The 18968-nt window shown below is 38.4% G+C and overlaps 1 protein-coding gene across 4 annotated transcripts in view; it reads right to left on the bottom strand.

Annotated features, from left to right (window-relative positions):
• CDC14A (cell division cycle 14A) overlaps window positions 1-18968 on the bottom strand; it is a 172629-nt gene that overhangs the window by 89796 nt on the left and 63865 nt on the right. For all 4 annotated transcript variants that reach the window (XM_044238766.1, XM_044238769.1, XM_044238767.1 and 1 more), the window contains exons 5-6: window positions 18011-18090; window positions 36-102 (exon numbers count right to left, since the gene is read on the bottom strand). In XM_044238766.1, the coding sequence (XP_044094701.1) occupies window positions 36-102; window positions 18011-18090 (147 nt within the window). The remainder of the gene's footprint in view (window positions 1-35; window positions 103-18010; window positions 18091-18968) is intronic.

The following is an 18968-nucleotide window of genomic DNA, read 5'->3' as shown; positions in this document are numbered from 1 at the left end:
TCTGCACCAACTATAGCAAGGAGAATTATTATTACCTTTCTGATTCCCTGCAAACAGTCGAGGATGGTGAGATTATAAGTGCAATTTCCAAAGGAAGCATCCCTATAAACACACACAAAAAAGAAACGACACTAAAAATGTACATTCAGAATATTCAAATAATAACAAAACAAAGTCAACTGAAGACTGCTTGTTTGGTTTCACAGCTTTAATTAATTTAATTAATGGTAAATTAATGTAACACATCAGATCCTACTAGTTAACTACCCCTATAGCTTAACTGAAGCATTTCTGAAATTGCTTTAATCCAATAGGCAGAATTAAGAAAACCAGATCTAAGAGCCTGAGCTCTGTAGTCAGGTTGCCTTTGTTCAAATTCCGACTCTGCCTCATACTGCCTGAGACCGTGAACAAGTTAATTTTACCTCTGTGAGTTTCCCATCTCTGAAATGATGTTACTGATAGTATCTACCATTCATAGGATTGTTGTCAGAATGCATTTACTAAATATAAAGTCCTCCATATAAGAGTCTAGCATACAGGAAGCCCCTCATAAATGTTATGACTCTCCTTGATATTACTAACAGTGAACTGGACTGTTTCACTAAGGAAAAGATTCAGAGTCACTAAAGGTATTCATACAGAGGAACAACCACCCATCAGGAATATAGTAAATATAAGCATAAATATGTAAGGAGGACAACGCAGGCAGGTCAACAGACGCTAGCTGTTATTTTCATGGATTAAATGCCACCCCTCCATCAACTCCCTACCTCCCCCCCAACAAAACATTATGGAAAATGCAGTCATGCTTCCAAACAATCTCCCCTCAGGATCCATGGGAGCTTCTAACCATGAAGTATTGTATCAAAAGGATTAGGAATCTATTGCACCGAAAATTGAGTACTTCATACTTTATTTAAGTTTTTAGAGCAACTTAGCAGACTTGCTTTAGGCAACATAAAACTGAAGTATCAAGTTCAGGTCAGTTAAGCAAGAACTGGCACTGGAGCTTTAACACTAGCAGTGTTCCAAGGTGTCCAAGGCAAGAAACTTGACCTCAAAGCTCTGTGTCTCTGCCCAGCCCCCACTGCTGACCCAGAGGAACAGAGCTATCAGGGAGGGATCTGCCAATGACAAAGTCAAATGTACCACACAAAGTCAGTCCAAGGGCAGCAGTGGGGAAGGTGCCAGGTGATGATGTCCATGGGGAGAAAATGACCCTGAAGGGCTTTAACATAATTAGCATAAAATATAACATAAATAATTAACATAAAACTGAGTTTTATATCACAACCATCCTAGGGAACTTGACCCTATGACTGCTTCAACATCACTGGGTTTCAGCATCCTGACCACCTCATATAAAAACAGTAAGTTAGCAAAGCGACTTAACAGAAATGCTTAAGTCCTGAAACTTCGTTAACCTAAAGAAATAGAAAGGGTTATTCTGATAAGTAAATCTGATTTCGAGACTTTTTTTTAATGCCATCTGAACTCATGGGTCAGTGAAAATCAAAACAGCCTCTTTTCCAAATATCTTGTAAAAACATAAACCACATATTAAGAAGCAAATTTTAATGGACAAAAACAGAAAAAGGTATAGCTAGACATCCAAGATAAAATGGTTTATATTAATAATCACATATTCCTTTGTAGGCACTTGTCTCTTTGGGACAGGGTTCAGAATCTTTTGTGTGTCATGAACCCCTTAGCAATCTGATAAAGCCTGTGAACCCCTTTTCTCAGAATAGTGTTTTTAAAGACATAAAATAAAATATAAATGAATACCAGAAAACTAATACAGTCAAATTTATCAAAATACAAAAAACTTACAATACCATAATATTTACTTAATAATTTACTTATTTTATTAATATAAAACAAGATCTAGTAGATCTACTAATGACTCTAATTTTAAAGAATGAATGAACATAACTAAGATATGTGAAACATGTAAGATGTAGGCAAAAACTGTAATGGGATATAAGAATATCTGTAATTTCTACTGTGATAGTCATTCATATTGCTAATACTACTATAGTTTATTTCTAACGTTTATAATTGAATGTAATCTTATCAGTTATAAGATTAATGAAAACAAAGACACTTTTCTGGCCATACAAATTCAGCAACTCTCTAAACTTTCTCCACAGACCTTAGATTAGAAATGACTGCTTTATGGGATGTGTGGATGGCTCAGTGGGTTAACCTTCAGCTCAGGTCATAATCTCAGGGTCCTGGGATCAAGCCCCGCATCTGGCTCTCTGCTTGGTGGGGAGCCTGCCTTCCCATCCCCTCTCTCTGCCTGCCTCTTTGCCTACTTGTGATCTCTGTCAAATAAATGAACAAAATCTTAATAAATAAATAAGTAAATAAATAAATAATAAGAATAAAAATGCTTTAGTAAAGAATAGAAAAAAAAACACTTCTTTTTATTTAAAAGAGTAAAACAATTTTAGGAATTGGAGGTACTCCTTATTCTCTGAAATTTATTTTCCTATGCCTAGAGTCACCTAAATAAATTCACATGTATCAATCATCAGAAAAAGAAACGATTATAAATAAATCACCCAGTCTTTCTGTCTGCAAAGTTTGGTGAGACAATCATGACATCTCCTGTCCTGTCCCAGCCACAGTTTTTCCCAGGGCCTGAAAAGAGAGCTCTAGTGACCTGATGATCAAATCTGCAGACCAGAGAGAGGAGGGCCAGTTAAACATGCCATGGCACAGAATCAGGACACAAAGCAGTCACAGCTGGCTGGAAAGGCAGGGAGAAGTCTACAGCTTGACATATAATAAGTGCTGCAATAAAATGAGGTCACATTCTCAGAAAAGGGGAAAGGAGATGAAACACCAAAGGAGATTATACCCATTACTCAAGGTAATTAATCCTCATGAAAGGCACAGGAAGACAATAGGTTCCCAAAACCTGCCCCCCGTAACAAGCAAGAGAAAAGGCTAATTAGTAGAACCCACCTCCTACTTAGTCAAAGGAGAGTAACCATAAAAGTGAAGGGATACAAAAACAGGTTACATGGCCTCTGGTGGAAAGAAAAAAGAAAGAAAGAGAGAAGGTAAGGTGAGTCTGAGTGGCTCAGTAGTTAAGCGGCTACCTTCGGGGAGGTCATGCTCCCAGGGTCCTGGGATCAGGCCCCGCATGGGACTCCCTGCTCAGTGGGGACCATGCTTCTCCCTCTCCCTCTGCCTGCTGCTCCCCCTGCTTGTGCTCTGTCAAATAAATAAATAAAATCTTTAAAAAGAAGAAAGAGAGAAGGTAGAGGTGGCAGATTGCAAGGGCAAAAATGAACTTTTGGGATTTCATCAAAATCAAAAGCTTTTGCACAGCAAAGGAAACAGTTAACAAAACCAAAAGACAACTGACAGAATGGGAGAAGATATTTGCAAACGACATATCAGATAAAGGACTAGTGTCCAAAATCTATAAAGAACTTAACAAACTCAACACCCAAAGAACAAATAATCCAATCAAGAAATGGGCAGTGGACACAAATATCTATCAAAACCACACTAAAGAGAGAATTTTGAAAGACTTTTTAAAAAATGGAATCCAACACATTCAGAAGAGAGGGGAAAGTAGCAATAAAATCTCAAAAGCTGGAAATCAGAGAAATGAGTGGTGATAAATTACAAAACCAAGAAAACTGAATGTTAAGGTACCAGTGAAAAAGAGAATCAACCCAACAAATATTAGAAACTTCCCCAAAGGCTCAGGAATTGGCAGCACTGGGTCCTTCGGGGAGTGGGAATGAAGGAAATGATGGAAATAAGATTAAAGTCCATTTCAGAAGAAGAGAAGTTTTATTCTATAAAAGAAACATTATCTCCCATCTGATAAATGAGTTCTTCCCTGCTAATTTCTCTCAATCCCCTAATATAGTCAAGACCATCTGAAAATAGAATGGTTGGCCCTGGAAGACAGCAGGATTCCTGCCCCCATGCAGTGTTCAAGTTTGAATCAGAGGACTGCTTCAGGATTATTTTTCGCCTACTTTGTTGTATGAAATGGAGATCCAGGTTAGGAAAACATCATTAACCAAAGAAGTCCCTTCAACTCTGAAACTGTATTGTTATTCAACACAACTGATGATCACTTTCTTCTCCAGATCTCTCCCCTGGGTCCTTCCCAACAGAATTTAAACACTTTCACGTCTCCACCATCTTCAAAAGAAGAAAAACCATCCCAGAGTTTCTGGACTTGGTATCTCCCCACAATCACCACCCTCCCTTTGGCCTCCCCTTTAAAACGAGACTTCTCTGAAGGATGTCTTCTCTCCTGGCCTCCATTCTCCCTCCTCTCTCATCCATGCCATGAACATTTTGCACTAAAGTCACCAATTATCTCCACATTGCGAAGCTGGCGGTGGCAGGGGGGCTTTGTTTTTAATTGAGATAAAATTCATAATTCAGCCTTTTTAAAGTGCACAATTCGGTGATTTCTTTTAGTCTATTCACCATGATGTGGCTTTTGATATATTCACAATCATATCACCACTAATTCCAAAACAGTTGTGTTCCCCGAAAAAGAAACTCTGTGTCCATTTACAGTAACTGCTCCCTCTCCCTCCCAACCCCTGGCAGTCAGTAATCTACATTCTATCTCTCTAGATCTGCTTCTTCCAAGCCCAGGGGACATTTCCCAAGCATTATTTGACTGAACTTGTTGGCAACAAGTATCTCGCCCCTTTGAATACTCTCTTCACTGGCTTCCTGGATTTTTTTTCTACCTCTCCAGACATGGCTCCTACCCAGTCTCCTCGGCAAAGACATCCTTCACCTTCCATCCTTATAAGTTAGAGCTTCTCAAGGTTCAATCCCAAACTCAAGTTCTTGTCACTCCATGTTCTCTCCCTAGCCCAGAATTAGATGGAGTGCATCAGCATCACCTGAGCGGTTCCCAAAACACAGATTACTGGGCCCCACCCAAGGTCCCGATCCAATAGATCCAGGGCAGGACTGGAGAATCTGCATTCCTAACACGTTTCCAGGGGCTATTGATGCTGCTGGTGGGAAGGAGCACATTTGGAGAACTGTCCAACACAATCTCATCCATATAAATTGCCATCAGTCTGCCAATGACCCTCAAATTGCTCTCTCTAGCACAAACTCCTTAAAACTGCAAAAACAGGATAGCCAACCACGTACGTGACCTTCCCATTTGGGTGTCTTAAGGCACCTCACTGTGTGAGAAGACTCTCTTGCAGCTGCCTGACCTCAAAGCAACAACAATAACCGGTTCTCCATCACGGTCTGTCCCCTAAAAGATTCAGCTTCCACAATTGCTCAAGTTAAAGCCCCGATGTCTTTCCAGCTCTCATTCCCCTTATCCTGTCTGCCATCATGCTTTGTTGCTTCTCCCTTTTAACTGCCTCTTGCCTGCACAGACTTCTCCTCAATTTCCCTACCACCTCCCAGGTGAACTCCTGCAACAGCCTTCCCACACCCATGCCTCACCTTCCTGATCAGGCTTCTCACAGCAGCCAGAGGATATTTTTTTAAAGGTAAATCTGATCCAGTCACTTTTCACTGACTTCATTGCTTTCATGGGAAAGTTCAAATCGTCAACAAATACAAGGCCTGGTGGGTATCTGACCCTCCCTGCCTAAGCCTCCTCATATTGTGCTCCCACACAATTTGCCCATCACAAGGCCTTGTTTAACCCCTCAGATAGAGCCCTCTGCACTCACCACAGGACCTTTGCTCCTGCTGGTCACATGTCCTCCCGCTTGCTTTTGACTAGGTTAGCCTTCAGAGCCCAGCTCACACACAGATCAAAGTCTCTGAGGACAAACCTCAATGCCATCCTAGCTGGAGAAGGTCCCCAGCTTTTTTTTTAATGGACTTAACTATAGTTGATATTATATTGTGGCATTCTTATTTGACTCTGCCAGTCTCTCTGTAATAGTCTCAAAGAAGGCAGGATCTATACATTTTTTTACTCACTCCTCTCTCCCTAGTACCTGACATACTGCCTGGCACAAAATAGATACCAACTAGGCATTTCAGTGAAGTAAAGGAGCTTATCAAGTGGTATTAAACATACCTTTATTCTAACTCAGACACTTTGGAGAGACTATACAGAGCTTTTAGAACTTAAATCAAGATACTGATGTGGATAGAAAGTTTTAAAGTCCCACAGTTTTTATTGCAATTATAATTTCCAACTCTTAACTCCTGGTTTGCTTTTTTACTCATTTATCCATGTATTTATTCATTCACTTATCTATACTTACTGAGCCAAATATTTATGGAGTTGAATAAGAGGGCACGTTGTATTGTTACCTCTTCCATAAAGGACCACTGAAGTCCACAGACGTCAAGTGCAGGAGAAAGTATGGGCTCACCACGCTGCCTGGAACAACCACAGGTCTTCCCTGTATCTGTCAGGATAATCTGGCCAAGCATTGCATTAACTCTCTTAAGCAGGTAAACGCAAGGTTGCTCTTCATTCAGGGATAAGTTAATACCCCAAACACCCAGGGTTTCTAATCATTCTTCTCTGCTAAAGAATAAATCATATGTCTCTAGCCCCAATATGGAAGACTAATATTACCGCCAACAGCTGTCTACACACATCCAGATACAAATTTAACCCAGCCTCATGCTTGATCATCTAAACTTCATCTATCCCAACAACTCTCTTTTTAAATGTGACATCCAGCATAATAGTCAACTGAACCACAAAGCAACTATGAAATGATTATAAAAATCCAGTAACTCTGACCTTGGGAGTGGTGGGCAGTCAATAAATACTTGTTGAATGAAAAACTAAATGAATGAGTATGAAGCAGTTGGGACTTTTTTTATTTTTACATTTTTGCATCTATTTTGCAGAGAAGCTATAGAAGAAAAATTAAATTTAAGAAAACAAGAACCACCATGCACAATTAGATACAAAGAGAAAGGGCTTAATCCACTCTTGTCATAGAACTGTCTCCTATGGGCTCCCATAAGTGATTATTGAATATTCAGGAATTTTGAGAACCCATATCAGTACTGGTGGGTGTATTTACACCATAGAAATCAAGAAACACCTTCTACTTACAGAGCCAGTTTACCGACATACCACTGCTTGTACCTAAACATTCAGACATCACTCAGAAAGAAGCAACCTTGTAAATGTTAACAATGAAGAGATGAAACCGGTGATGAAAGAATATATTCACACAAAGCAATGAGAAAGCATTTCTAGTAATGAGGTTGTTTGAAATGAAGAAAGAATGAAGAACAGAGGTACAGGATTTAAAATGCAGAGACTAATCCAAAGAGTAAAAAGAGCTGACAGTAGGGGCGCCTGGGTGGTTCAGTGGGTTAAAGCCTCTGCCTTTGGCTCAGGTCAGGATCTCAGGGTCCTGGGACTGAGTCCCCGCTCTCTGCTCAGTGGGGAGCCTGCTTTCCCCCCTCCCCCTCTGCCTGCCTCTCTGCCTTCTTGTGATCTCTCTCTCTGTCAAATAAATACATAAAATCATTAAAAAAAAAAAAAGACCTCGCAGTAAATGGATGAAGCTATGATCTACATATGTTTTGATTCTAAAATTCTCTGCCAGTTCTCTGGATAACAAATGATTAGGAGGTATGCAAATATCTGCAGAGCAATGGGTTGGAAAGGATCTCAAAGGTCATGAAATCATCCTTCCAAGCACTGATCTGAATCCCATCTACACAACTGACAGAAGATCATGAGCTTCTTAAGAACTGAGAGTGTGTCCTTTATGTTCTGCATGCCCAGAGTCAGGACAGTGTTGGAGACATTAAGATGCTATTAGTGTTTGATGAATGAATAAACAATCATTACCAGGAGATCATTAAACTTCTATTCGAAAAACTCTAGTGGTTGGGAGCTACTGACCTTTCAAAGCAAAAATCATACAAAACAGTATTTAGTCATAAACAATGTATAGTAGCAAAAACACAATTAAACTGAGGGTTTTGGAAGGGGCGAGTGGGGGATGGGTGAGCCTGGTGGTGGCTATTAAGGAGGGCATGTATTACATGGAGCACTGGGTGTGGTGCATAAACAATGAATCTTAAAACACTGAAAAAATAAAATAAAATCAATTATAAAAAAAAGAATATTTTAAAGTGAAAAAAAAAAAAAACCACAGTCAAGAGCTTAATGTCCAACGGAAATATGATGCCATCCACAAAAGGGAGCCAAATATGTAATTTTAATTTCTTTCAAAACCATATTATAAAAAGTAAAAAGAAACAAGTAAAATTAATGAGTAATGTATTTTCTTATTCTAGTATATCTGAAAAATTATCATTTCAGCAAATAATCAACATAATTACAAAGAAGATATTTTACTTTTTTTTTTTTTTTTACTAAATCTTTAAAACATTTGGACTAAACAAATTTCAAATGCTCAAAAGCACACACAGCTAGCAGCTAGTAGCTACTGTACTCAGTAGTTCGGCTCTAGACTATACTGAATGGATACTTGGTAAGTAGACAATGCCCCAAAATACGACACATGATTATCCAAATCATACTTGACTTCCAATCACTGAACAAATCCATGACACATGTGAACCAGGTCCAGGGAAAAGAAAGAGCTGATTGCTTATTATCATCTAAGCCTACAAGATAAAAAAGGTATTTGCTGAGCATTCGTGGGAAGAACAAAGCAATCTACCACCAATCAAAGAGCAAAATCAAATGGCTTCATAGGGCAGCGCCAAAAGGTGAGCATGACCACTACTTAACAAAAACCAGATCACAGAATCTCCCACTTTTTAGATTGAAAATAAGGCTACACACTAAGCACTCTGTTCATCCAAAGAAATAGATATGTAAAAATTCACCTCTCTAAATCATGGCTCAAAAGGTCACATAAAGTCAGCAGAATAGACTCTGTCCAGAACTAGCAATAATAGGCACCAAAAAAAAAAAAAAGACCATGCACTGTGCTCTGAGCTTTTTTCAAGATGTGAGTGACACCATGTAACCACACTAATTTTGCTTTACAGATAAATATAGTGGTAATTGGGGGCGCCTGGATGGCTCAGTCAGTTGAGGGGCTGTCTCTTGACTTTGGCTTAGGTCATGATTTCAGGGTTCTGGGATAGAGCCCTGCATCAGGCTCCATACTAAGCAAGGAATCTGCCTGAGGATTCTCTCTTCTCCCTCCGCCTCTTCCCTTGCTCATGCACGCGCATGTCCTTTCTCTCTCAAATAAATAAATAAATAAATAAATCTTTTAAAAGTTAATAAATAGTAGCAAATTGCCTTTAGATTAGGTACTGAAAAGACATTCAACAAAATAATTACATTCATTAACGTAAATGTAATTCATTACTGTAATTGTAGTAAACTAATGTGAATTCATTAAATTAATGCACTTTTCTAAACCACCTTTATCAACTAAGACTGGCTATCAGAAATGTACTATACAAAGAGTACAAAAGCTTGGCACTGACTCTTCTATAGAAACGTGGTAACACAGATCTGGGACCATCAAAATAGGAATAACAAAGAACATCATCTGAACCAACTTTCACAACTCAAACCACTGAAGTACCTGCTGTGTTCCAAAAAAAATAGAATAGGTATAACTCACTTCCTTACGTGTATTTAGTGAGTCATAGAGACCCTGACAGTTGTTTCTGTTCTCAGAACCTGACTAATGGCATTTATTTACTACTTTAACAAGAAAAATCTAGTAACGAGTCTGCTTTTCATAGTGGTCCAAATTACTCAACACATCCCAGCTGTTGAGAACAGCCTGACCAGTTTGGAATGGATAAGCCATTGACTCCCATCTATTTTCAAAACTCAGGAAACTAGCATATATATCCTCACTACCAAAACTAATGTGGATCTTTCTCATCACACTAAGCATTAAAAGCAAAGGTTTATTAAAGATCCAAGGGGGCAAAAATAACCCCAAACATCAAACTGCAAAGCAGAAGGATAGCCATCATAAGGATACACTGGAAAGCATAAAATAAATTTTGTTTCTACATTGTTGATACTCCAAAGAAAAACATGGTAAGGAAAACTGTTCCTTTGAAATACAAAGTCAATTGCTAAATAAACTTTAACAAAAATCACAATATCATATTTAACAAATATCTAGTTCAACATTTTCTGTGAAGACATACATTTTATAATTAGATCTAACATCTACCAGCACATGTTTATTTTGCTTTAGAAGAAAGAAGGCAGCCTAATGCCAAGTTCTAAGTGGTTGACCCCTTTGAGCCTTTGTTAAGAGACCTACAAGTTCTGGCATGCCCAGATGGTCCAGAGTAATTGCTTCAGAGATTTCCCACTAAGACTCAGCCACATTAAGACACAGCTCAGCAACAGGGATATCACTAGGGGTCATCCCCAAAACACAACAAACCTCTCCCTTAATACAAACAGTATTGATTCATTTCAATGTCAATTGAAAGGACTGCCTGTGGGAGTTTTGTGGGCCCTCTGGTAAGGAAGGTTTTCTGGCCTCACACCTGTTCTTCTAAGAGAAAAGCTGCAGGTTCCTGTTCATAGTAGATAAAATGCCATTATTTGATAAGCCATCTATTTCCAAGATTCTCAGGAAATAGTACAAAAACAGCTCCATTAAATGGTAACGTATTATTCTAATCTCAAGCGATCTATTTTGTTCCACACAGGTGTGGATCCGGAAATGTGTCCTAGAGTGTTTCAGAATACTGGTGCTGCCGGATATTAACAGAAATTGGGGTGGAGGAGTGGAAAGGGGTTCAGGATGAAGTACTCTGGAAAAGTCCGAGTTAAACGAAGTTAAACAGGTTCCTTTATTACTCAGAACCATTTAAAATCTTTAAAATGAGAATGTGTTTTCTAAATCCCCAAGAGTTCTAAACTTCTTCTTTGAATCTTTTTATTTTTAATTTTATTTTGCCATGGTAGATCGTATAGAGCAGTAGTTCCAACCTTACCAGCATACTGGAATTTTGTGGAAGTTTTTGAAAATCCCAATACCCAAACCCAATACCTTAGAGCAATTATGTCAACATTCCTGGGAATAGAACCCAGGCACCAGCATTTTTTAAAGCCTCTCAGACTTTTAAAAACCAAATATGAGAACCAACATAACTTTGGGAAATACTGCCTCTAAGTTCTAGCCTCCTCTCTAACCTAAAATAAAACAGTCACACAAAAATGCATTCCTGGACCTATCTAGGAGGAGACCTGCAAAAAACCAACACCAAAAAAGAAAAACTAAATAGACAGCTGGAGAGAGAATATTCAATGTCCAACCAGCTTGATTCCAGTGGGTGTCAACACAGCACCCTACCTTAACCTCACCTCTACAACTACTCATTGTTTCTCAAATCCTGCTTTCTATATTTGTCATCAAAACTGGGAGCCTGGATGCTATTTATTATCTGTACAGTTAAATTCTCCATTTTATATTATATGTCATAAAAAAGTTGATTTCAGGACATCTATGAGCCATTATCAAATATCAAACAAACTCACCGTGTTGCCCCATTTGACCCATAAACGAAGAAGTAAGTTTTATAAAATGAATTTAAAAGCACAAAAGAAATCAAAAGAAGAGTTGTGCAATTTTCCGTGTTTTACGAAGCTGAGCATTTTCACCAACACGGTTTTATGAACATCAGAGAAGGTGGATTTGAAAACCATGGCCATTGACTGCCAAGAAGACAATCTGAGAATTCCACTAAGAGTTGGTAGTCTCATGAGGCCTTAGACAAGCACAATTAAGATGAGTTCATGGAACAACTGGTCAATAGTATAGACTATAAATTTGGTAACACAGTGAAAGGAAAAGTACCTAAAAAGATTCACACTAGGCTTGCCAATTCAAACTCTGCTGACTCTGACCCCAGAACTGAACAGCCTCTTTTTCCCTTGAGACCAACTGCCAAGCCAACACTAAAGATGGATGGACTCAAGAACTGAAGTAGGTGAAAAAATACCCTTTTCCTCTAGTTTTCAAGTAAAGTCACTCTTTCTTTTATAAAGATTTTATCTATTTATTTGAGAGCGAGAGAGAGCATGAGCAGAGGGAGAGGCAGATGGACAGCGAGAGGCAGACTTCCCACTGAGCAGGGAGCCTGATGCGGGGCTCCATCCCAGGACCCTGAGATCATGACCTGAGCCAAAGGCAGACACTTAACCAACTGACCCACCCAGGTGCCCCTAGCCAAAGTCACTCTAGACAAACACACTGGTCATCCTCAACACAAGCAAAGGTACATTATTGGACACAACTTCTTCGCAATTAAATGAAACAATTCCATTAACTTAATGAAACTAAGACTGACTTGCAAAGAGCAACGTCACAACAAACACTCCTTGAGTGTCACACCAAGTCAGAAATTCAACTATCTCTAAAGTCTGCTATAATTAATGCAGTCAAGAACAAGCAGTAAATTGAGGAATTGGATGGAGGTGGTCAAAAGGTATAAACTTTCAGTCATAAAATAAATACTGAAGATGTCATCTACAACATGATGACTCCAGTTAACATGGCTGTCTGGTAGATTTGAAAGCTGCAAAGAGAATAGATCCTAAAAGTTCTTATCAAAAAGAAATCTTTTATAACTATATGAAGTGATGAGTGTTAACTAAATTTATCATATAATCATTTCACAGTATATGTATGTCAAGTAAGTCATTATGCTGTGCACATTAAGCTTATAAAATGCTGATGCCAATTATATCTGAATGTAATAATTTTACTTATTTATTTACTTAGAGAAAGAGAGAGTGAGAGAGAGAAAAGACGAGAAGGGGGAGGATCAGAGGGAGAAGCAAACTCCCCACTGAGCAGGGAGCCTAATGTGGGACTCGAACCCACGACTCTGGGATCATGACCTGAACAGAAGGCAGATGCTTAATTGACTGAACCACTTGGTGCCCCAAGATATTTGCTTTATTTTTTTTTAAGATTTTATTTATTTATTTGACAGAGCGAGAGATAGCACAAGCAGGCAGAGCAGCAGAGGAAGAAGGAGAAGTAGGCTCCCCACTGAGAAGGGAGCCTGATGCGGGCCTCGATCCCAGGACCCTGGGATCATGACGTGAGCCAAAGGCAGTTGCTTAACCGACTAAGCCACCTGGCGTCCCAAGATATTTGTTCTAATCATGTATGTGGCAAATGTGAAGGAGCCTGCACAAAATGCAATGCACAAAATATAATAGGGAATTACAGATGAAAGACCTGCCAACCCTCTCTAGAAAAATGAGGAAAGCCTTTACAGAAGAGACTGTTTAGATAAATTTTTGTTAAATGAATAAATCTCGAAGAACAACGTTATTCAAACTCATATCCAAACTCATTCAAACTTAAAACCCTTTTACTAGAAAGACACTAAGAATCTAGAGAACAAATGGAAACAGGCATTTCGGTCTAAGAAGGCATATAAAGACACAAACCACACTTTGAGAAGCCCTCAAACTGGTCTTCATTTTTAAAAATTTTTCCTTTTGTTTTTTTTTTAAAGATTTTTTATTTGTTTGACAGAGAGAGAGGGAACACAAACAGGCGGAGTGGGAGAGGGAGGAAAAAGACTCCCTGCAGAGCAGGGAGCCCAATGGGGGCTCAATCCCAAGACCCTGGGATCATGGCCTGAGCTGAGGGAAGACACTTAATGACTGAGCCACCCAGGCATCCCTTAAAAATTTTCAACAATAAAACGACTACACTTAAATGAAGTCCCTTTAAGCCTTCTTATTTTTTAAGTAAAAGTATTACTGCAACAGCATATTAAAAAGAAATCTAGACAATGAAGATAGAAGTATAACAACAAATGGTATAAAAAAACTTCATGGATCACAGAATCCAAATAACAAATAAAGGCCAAGGCAATGATGGCTGACCCAAACTATAAGATGATTCTTGTTAACATTAGATTAGCCTTAGTTAGTCTGGACTGCAGACTAAAATCAACTCACATCTTACCTTAGCATTAGGAAAAAAGTAAGCTTCTTTAGTCAAATTCCAGAAAACCAGTACTAATCCTTCAACTACATTTTTTACTAAATTATAAATACACCACTTTGTGGTATTTTCTGCTTCAAATGTATGGTGTATACATTTAAATGAAGAGTCACGTTTAGAAACATAGGTTAATATAAACACAACTCTTGATTTCTTAGGTTATCAGAAAGATAAAACTTAGAGTTACATTCAAGTTACAGTCAAACTTTTAGTAGGAAACAGGTGCCTAAACCAGAAACAAATGCCTCATCTTTTCATTAAGCATTCTTTTTTCATATAATGAGTACCTTTACGCAAACAGATTACTAAAATCCCTTTATATCTAACCACACACTATAGTTTTCTCCATAGTAGTGTCTCAGTTTCTTTCTTCTAAAATACATTTCAGACCACGTGAATTGAAAAGCTACAACAGAAATGATAGGAAACCACCTAAATGTCTACCCATCAGAGTGGTTACATGCGTTCTTGTATATTTTGTATCTGACACAGAAATAATACAGAATGGAGAAGGAAGCTCTCCGTGTATTGATATGAAAGATATCCAAGGCGAGTTAAGTGAAAAAAAAAAAAAAAAGGTATAGAACAGTGTATGCAATGGGCTACATTTTGTGTTAAAAATGAAAAATAAGAATATATATATGTTAGCCATAAAAAAGAATGACATCTTGCTATTTGTAACTACATGGATGGATATGGAGGGTATCATGCTAAGTAAGTCAGTCAGAGAAAGACAAATATCACATGTTTTCACTGATATGTAAATTTTAAGAAACAAAACAAAGAAAGAAAGAGAGAGACAAAAAAGCAGACTTAACTATAGAGAACGAACTAATGGTCACCAGAGGGGCGGGGAGGCAGGGGGATGGGTGAAATAGATAAAAAGAATTAAGAGTACACTTATGGTGATGAGCACTGAGTAATGTATAGTAATGTTCTACATATCACTATCCTATATATTATTATTTTATATATTATTCTATATATATTATCATTCTATATATTACATATATAATATATATTCTATATATTATATAGCTCACTATATTGTATGTCTGAAACTAATATAACATTGTACACTAATTATACTGGAATTTTTAAAAATGGACTTATATCTGTATTTGCTTATATGTGCATAAAGAAATTCTGGAAGGATATGGAAGAAAAAAATACCAGAAGTTATCCAGAAAAAATTAGAGAGTAAGATCAAGGATGGGAGAGAGACTTTTCACTGTAAATTTTTTAAATTTCTGAGCCATGTTAATATAAATGTATTTTCAAATATTTAAATAAAAATAATTTGGAAGAATAAGCTACAATTATAATAATTATTGCTTAATTCTATGTTAGGTAATAATAATTTTCTTCCTATCTTTTCTTCCATTCTGATCTTAATTAGTCAAAAATTCTAGTTCTCAGGAAACAATTAATTACATAGCACATATAAGCTAAACATATAATTATGCTTAAAAGAAGAATTTATTCTGGGCGCCTGGGTGGCTCAGTGGGTTAAGCCACTGCCTTCGGCTCAGATCATGATCTCAGGGTCCTGGGATCGAGTCCCGCATCGGGCTCTCTGCTCAGCAGGGAGCCTGCTTCCTCCTCTCTGTCTCTGCCTGCCTCTCTGCCTACTTGTGATCTCTCTCTGTCAAATAAATAAATAAAATCTTTAAAAAAAAAAAAAAAAAGAATTTATTCTTTCCTCCTCTTCCAATATCTTCACCTAAATTGACAATTAAGGATAGCAAGGGTCATCTAGCTCATGAAACAGAAATACATCTCCCTTGACTTCTGAATGGAAAATATCACCAGCATAAAAATTAATATACATTTTCCACTTAAAATTTTTAAATAGTTACATTGTCCAGTGGGCCTACTGACTGGCATTACAATTTTCCAAATATTACAGCATTATAATTTCCAGGTGTGTGTTATTTTTCAAACTAACAACCAAAAAATTGCAAACATATTTCCGATTTAGCAAACAAATTGAATAGGCCCTCACTGTCCCAGGGAAAAGGGCCTCAGTGATCCCCAGGCAGACATGGCCCCTATCTCACCACAGACACTGTGCTCCTCCCACAGAGAACTTCTGAGGTCAACTCAGAAACCTCACAACGCCAGGGTTTTCCATAGTGCATACCTGTGCCTAATCTGACCCCTCTATTCTCAACACCCTTATCTATCTTTAAAAGCTCAGCTGAGGGGCACCTAGATGGCTCAGTCAGCTGAGTGTCTGTCTGCCTTTGGCTCAGGTCATGATCCCCGGGTCCTAGGATAGAGCCCTAAGTTGGGCTCCCAACTCGGGACTCAGTGGAGGCCTGCTTCTCCCTCTCCCTCTGCCCCTCACCCCACTCTTTCTTTCTCTCTCTCAAATAAAAAAAAAAGGTACCCAGAGACCTTTCTTGCCTTCCATTCACCACGTGAGGACACAAGTCTGCCCCCGTGAAGAGGGATTTCTCCAGAACATGACCATCCTGATCCCCTCTCCAGAACTAAGAAATACATTTCTGTTGTTTATAAGCCACCGGTCTATGCTACTTTGTTACAGAAGTCCAAACTGACCAAAATAATTACCCTTTTCTAAAAATTAGAATTGTATTTTACAAAAGGCTTTCAAATTATAGAAGCCATTAGAAGTGGAAGTTAAAAAATAAGCTTTGTCTCCATGTTAAAATGCTCCTAATACATATCTGTCACTTTTTATGTGTCCTTCAATAGCTAATTAGTTCATATCCTAGAACTGGAAGATATTTTCCACTCACTACTTTTCTCTGACTTCACTGAGACTATCAAACATTGATCAAGCAAATTAAGCACATTAGGCAGTATCTCCCCCATTCCTCCTCCCAACCTCGACACCACCCTGTGCCTAATTAACACTCCCTCCTATGGCCTGAGAAACAGAAATGAGAATCCCTTGGATCTGAAGGGATTTAGCCTTGATTTATTCATTCAAATATTTGCTAAAATCACTTTCAAGTGTCAGGCACCAGGACCTGCCCTCTGTGAGTTCACAGGAGAGTAAGGAAGACTGACAAAGAGGTCTCTCAATCTTCACTCTTCCTTTCTTTCATTATTGTTGGCAATTATGAGATTAGCAGCAATGAGAAATACATACGTTCGTTAAGTGTCTGCCTCTGGCTCAGATCATGGTCTCAGGGACCTGGGATCAAGCGCCATGTCAGGCTCCCTGCTCAACAGGGAGTCTGCTTCTCTCTCTCTCTCTCTCTCTCTCTCCCCCTCCCCTTCTGCCCCTCCCATTGCTTGTGCTATCTTGCTCACCCTCTCTCTCAAAGAAACAAAATCTTTAAAAAAAAAAAAAAAAAGAATTACAAATGCTTGTAGATTTGGATACAAAAATAAGCAATACTACAAAATATATATACAATACATCATTTCACATGTATCTATCAATATTCACAATTCTAACAGAAACGACCATTGTGGGAGTTTGGCTGTATGTTCCCTTTCATTTTTTAAAGTTCAAGTTTACCTAAAATTTTTAAATGACCTTTTCAGCTGATACTTAGATAGTATTTTCTAACACTGTAATAAGAAACAGCCTTCCTCAAGATATAAGCTAGATTCATGGACTAAAAAGGTCATTTTGGGTCCCCATTGAACATATGCCCCTGGGAAGTTACTTTGAGCGTCTTATTCTCTATCCCCAGACCCCACATTCAGGGCTCACTCATGCCCTGAAGCGAAAGAATAAATGGATGAATCAATGATGTAGAGTACTGAAATCTAACAAATCAAGTCTTCACATGGTTATTAGCTCATAAATCAGCCACTCCGTGCTGAAAGGTCAAGATGCAGGAATTCAAGGAGAAAATTAATTCCTAAAAGGAAAATGCTATTTTATTCCTACTAGAGAGGGGGAAAAGAACTCCGCAAAAATAAAATAATAAGAACTACCAACTCATTTTATTCTGTATAACATCGTGGTCACAGTCTTAAGACAGTTAAAAACATGGTATTCCAACCGACAGTGGCTGCTGTCTAACCAAGCACTATTAGCCCAAGTCTCCCAAGAGTTATACCTGAACGGAAGGTAGGGGGAGTTTGAGCCAGATAGGAGTGCTCTGTAGGCTTCTTCTGGTGTCTTCTTTAAATAGATTACCTAAGACAGATAAATAGCAACATTTAGAACACCACCAAAGAATGACACAAAACTAATTTAATTACCCACCAAATTTGCATTTCCCTTTTTCCACTTTGACAACTGTCCATCATGGTGATAATGCTAACCTTTAAAGGACAGCAACCAAGCCATCAAAATTTCCTTTTCAGCTTGAAGCTGTGCTGCCACCTTGGGCTTAGAAACGGGTAAGAGCTTCGAGACGGTGCGTAGACCCATAAAGAGGCCATCCAGGAGTGTTTACAAGGCACACTGAACGGATACAATGGCAGAGTTTTCCCTTTTGGGAACAGAACAATTCTACTTTCATTATTATACTGTGCACTCCCAGTACAATAAAATAAAGTACAGTAAAATCAAATCAAAACACAACAACGCATATGAATGTGGGTAGGAGACCCTCAGGGCACCCGAGTGGCTCAGTCGGTCAAGACCCTGACTCTTGGTTTCAGCTGGGGTCGTGGTCTTGGGGTTGTGGGATCAAGCCCCACATTGGGTTCCATGCTCAGTGTGGAGTCTGCTTGGGTTTCTTCTCTCTCTCTCTCTCTCTCTCTCTCTCTCAACTAAATAAATAAAAATATTCAAAAAGAATTTTTTTTAAAAAGAACACTAGAAAACACACTGACTTGACTGTTGATACCGAGGATACTTACATCCCTCTGGCCCAGCATGATAAACTAATCTTAAAGAAACAAAAAGGAGCTCTTCAAACCAGTAAACAACTTAATCAACATATTGACTATATAATATGTGCTAGGCACTGTATGGTACTGGCACCTCTCTTGATAGAATTTACATTATGGGGCAAAGACAATAGTTAACAAAAACAAACACATTCTGAGATAGGTGCTAAAAAGGAA

This window comes from Neovison vison, chromosome 2 (genome assembly GCF_020171115.1).
Source record: "Neovison vison isolate M4711 chromosome 2, ASM_NN_V1, whole genome shotgun sequence".
In the NCBI taxonomy this organism is placed as follows: domain Eukaryota; kingdom Metazoa; phylum Chordata; class Mammalia; order Carnivora; family Mustelidae; genus Neogale; species Neogale vison.
The sequence above is the reverse complement of the archived record's forward strand: the minus strand, read 5'-3'. Positions and strand labels throughout refer to the sequence as shown.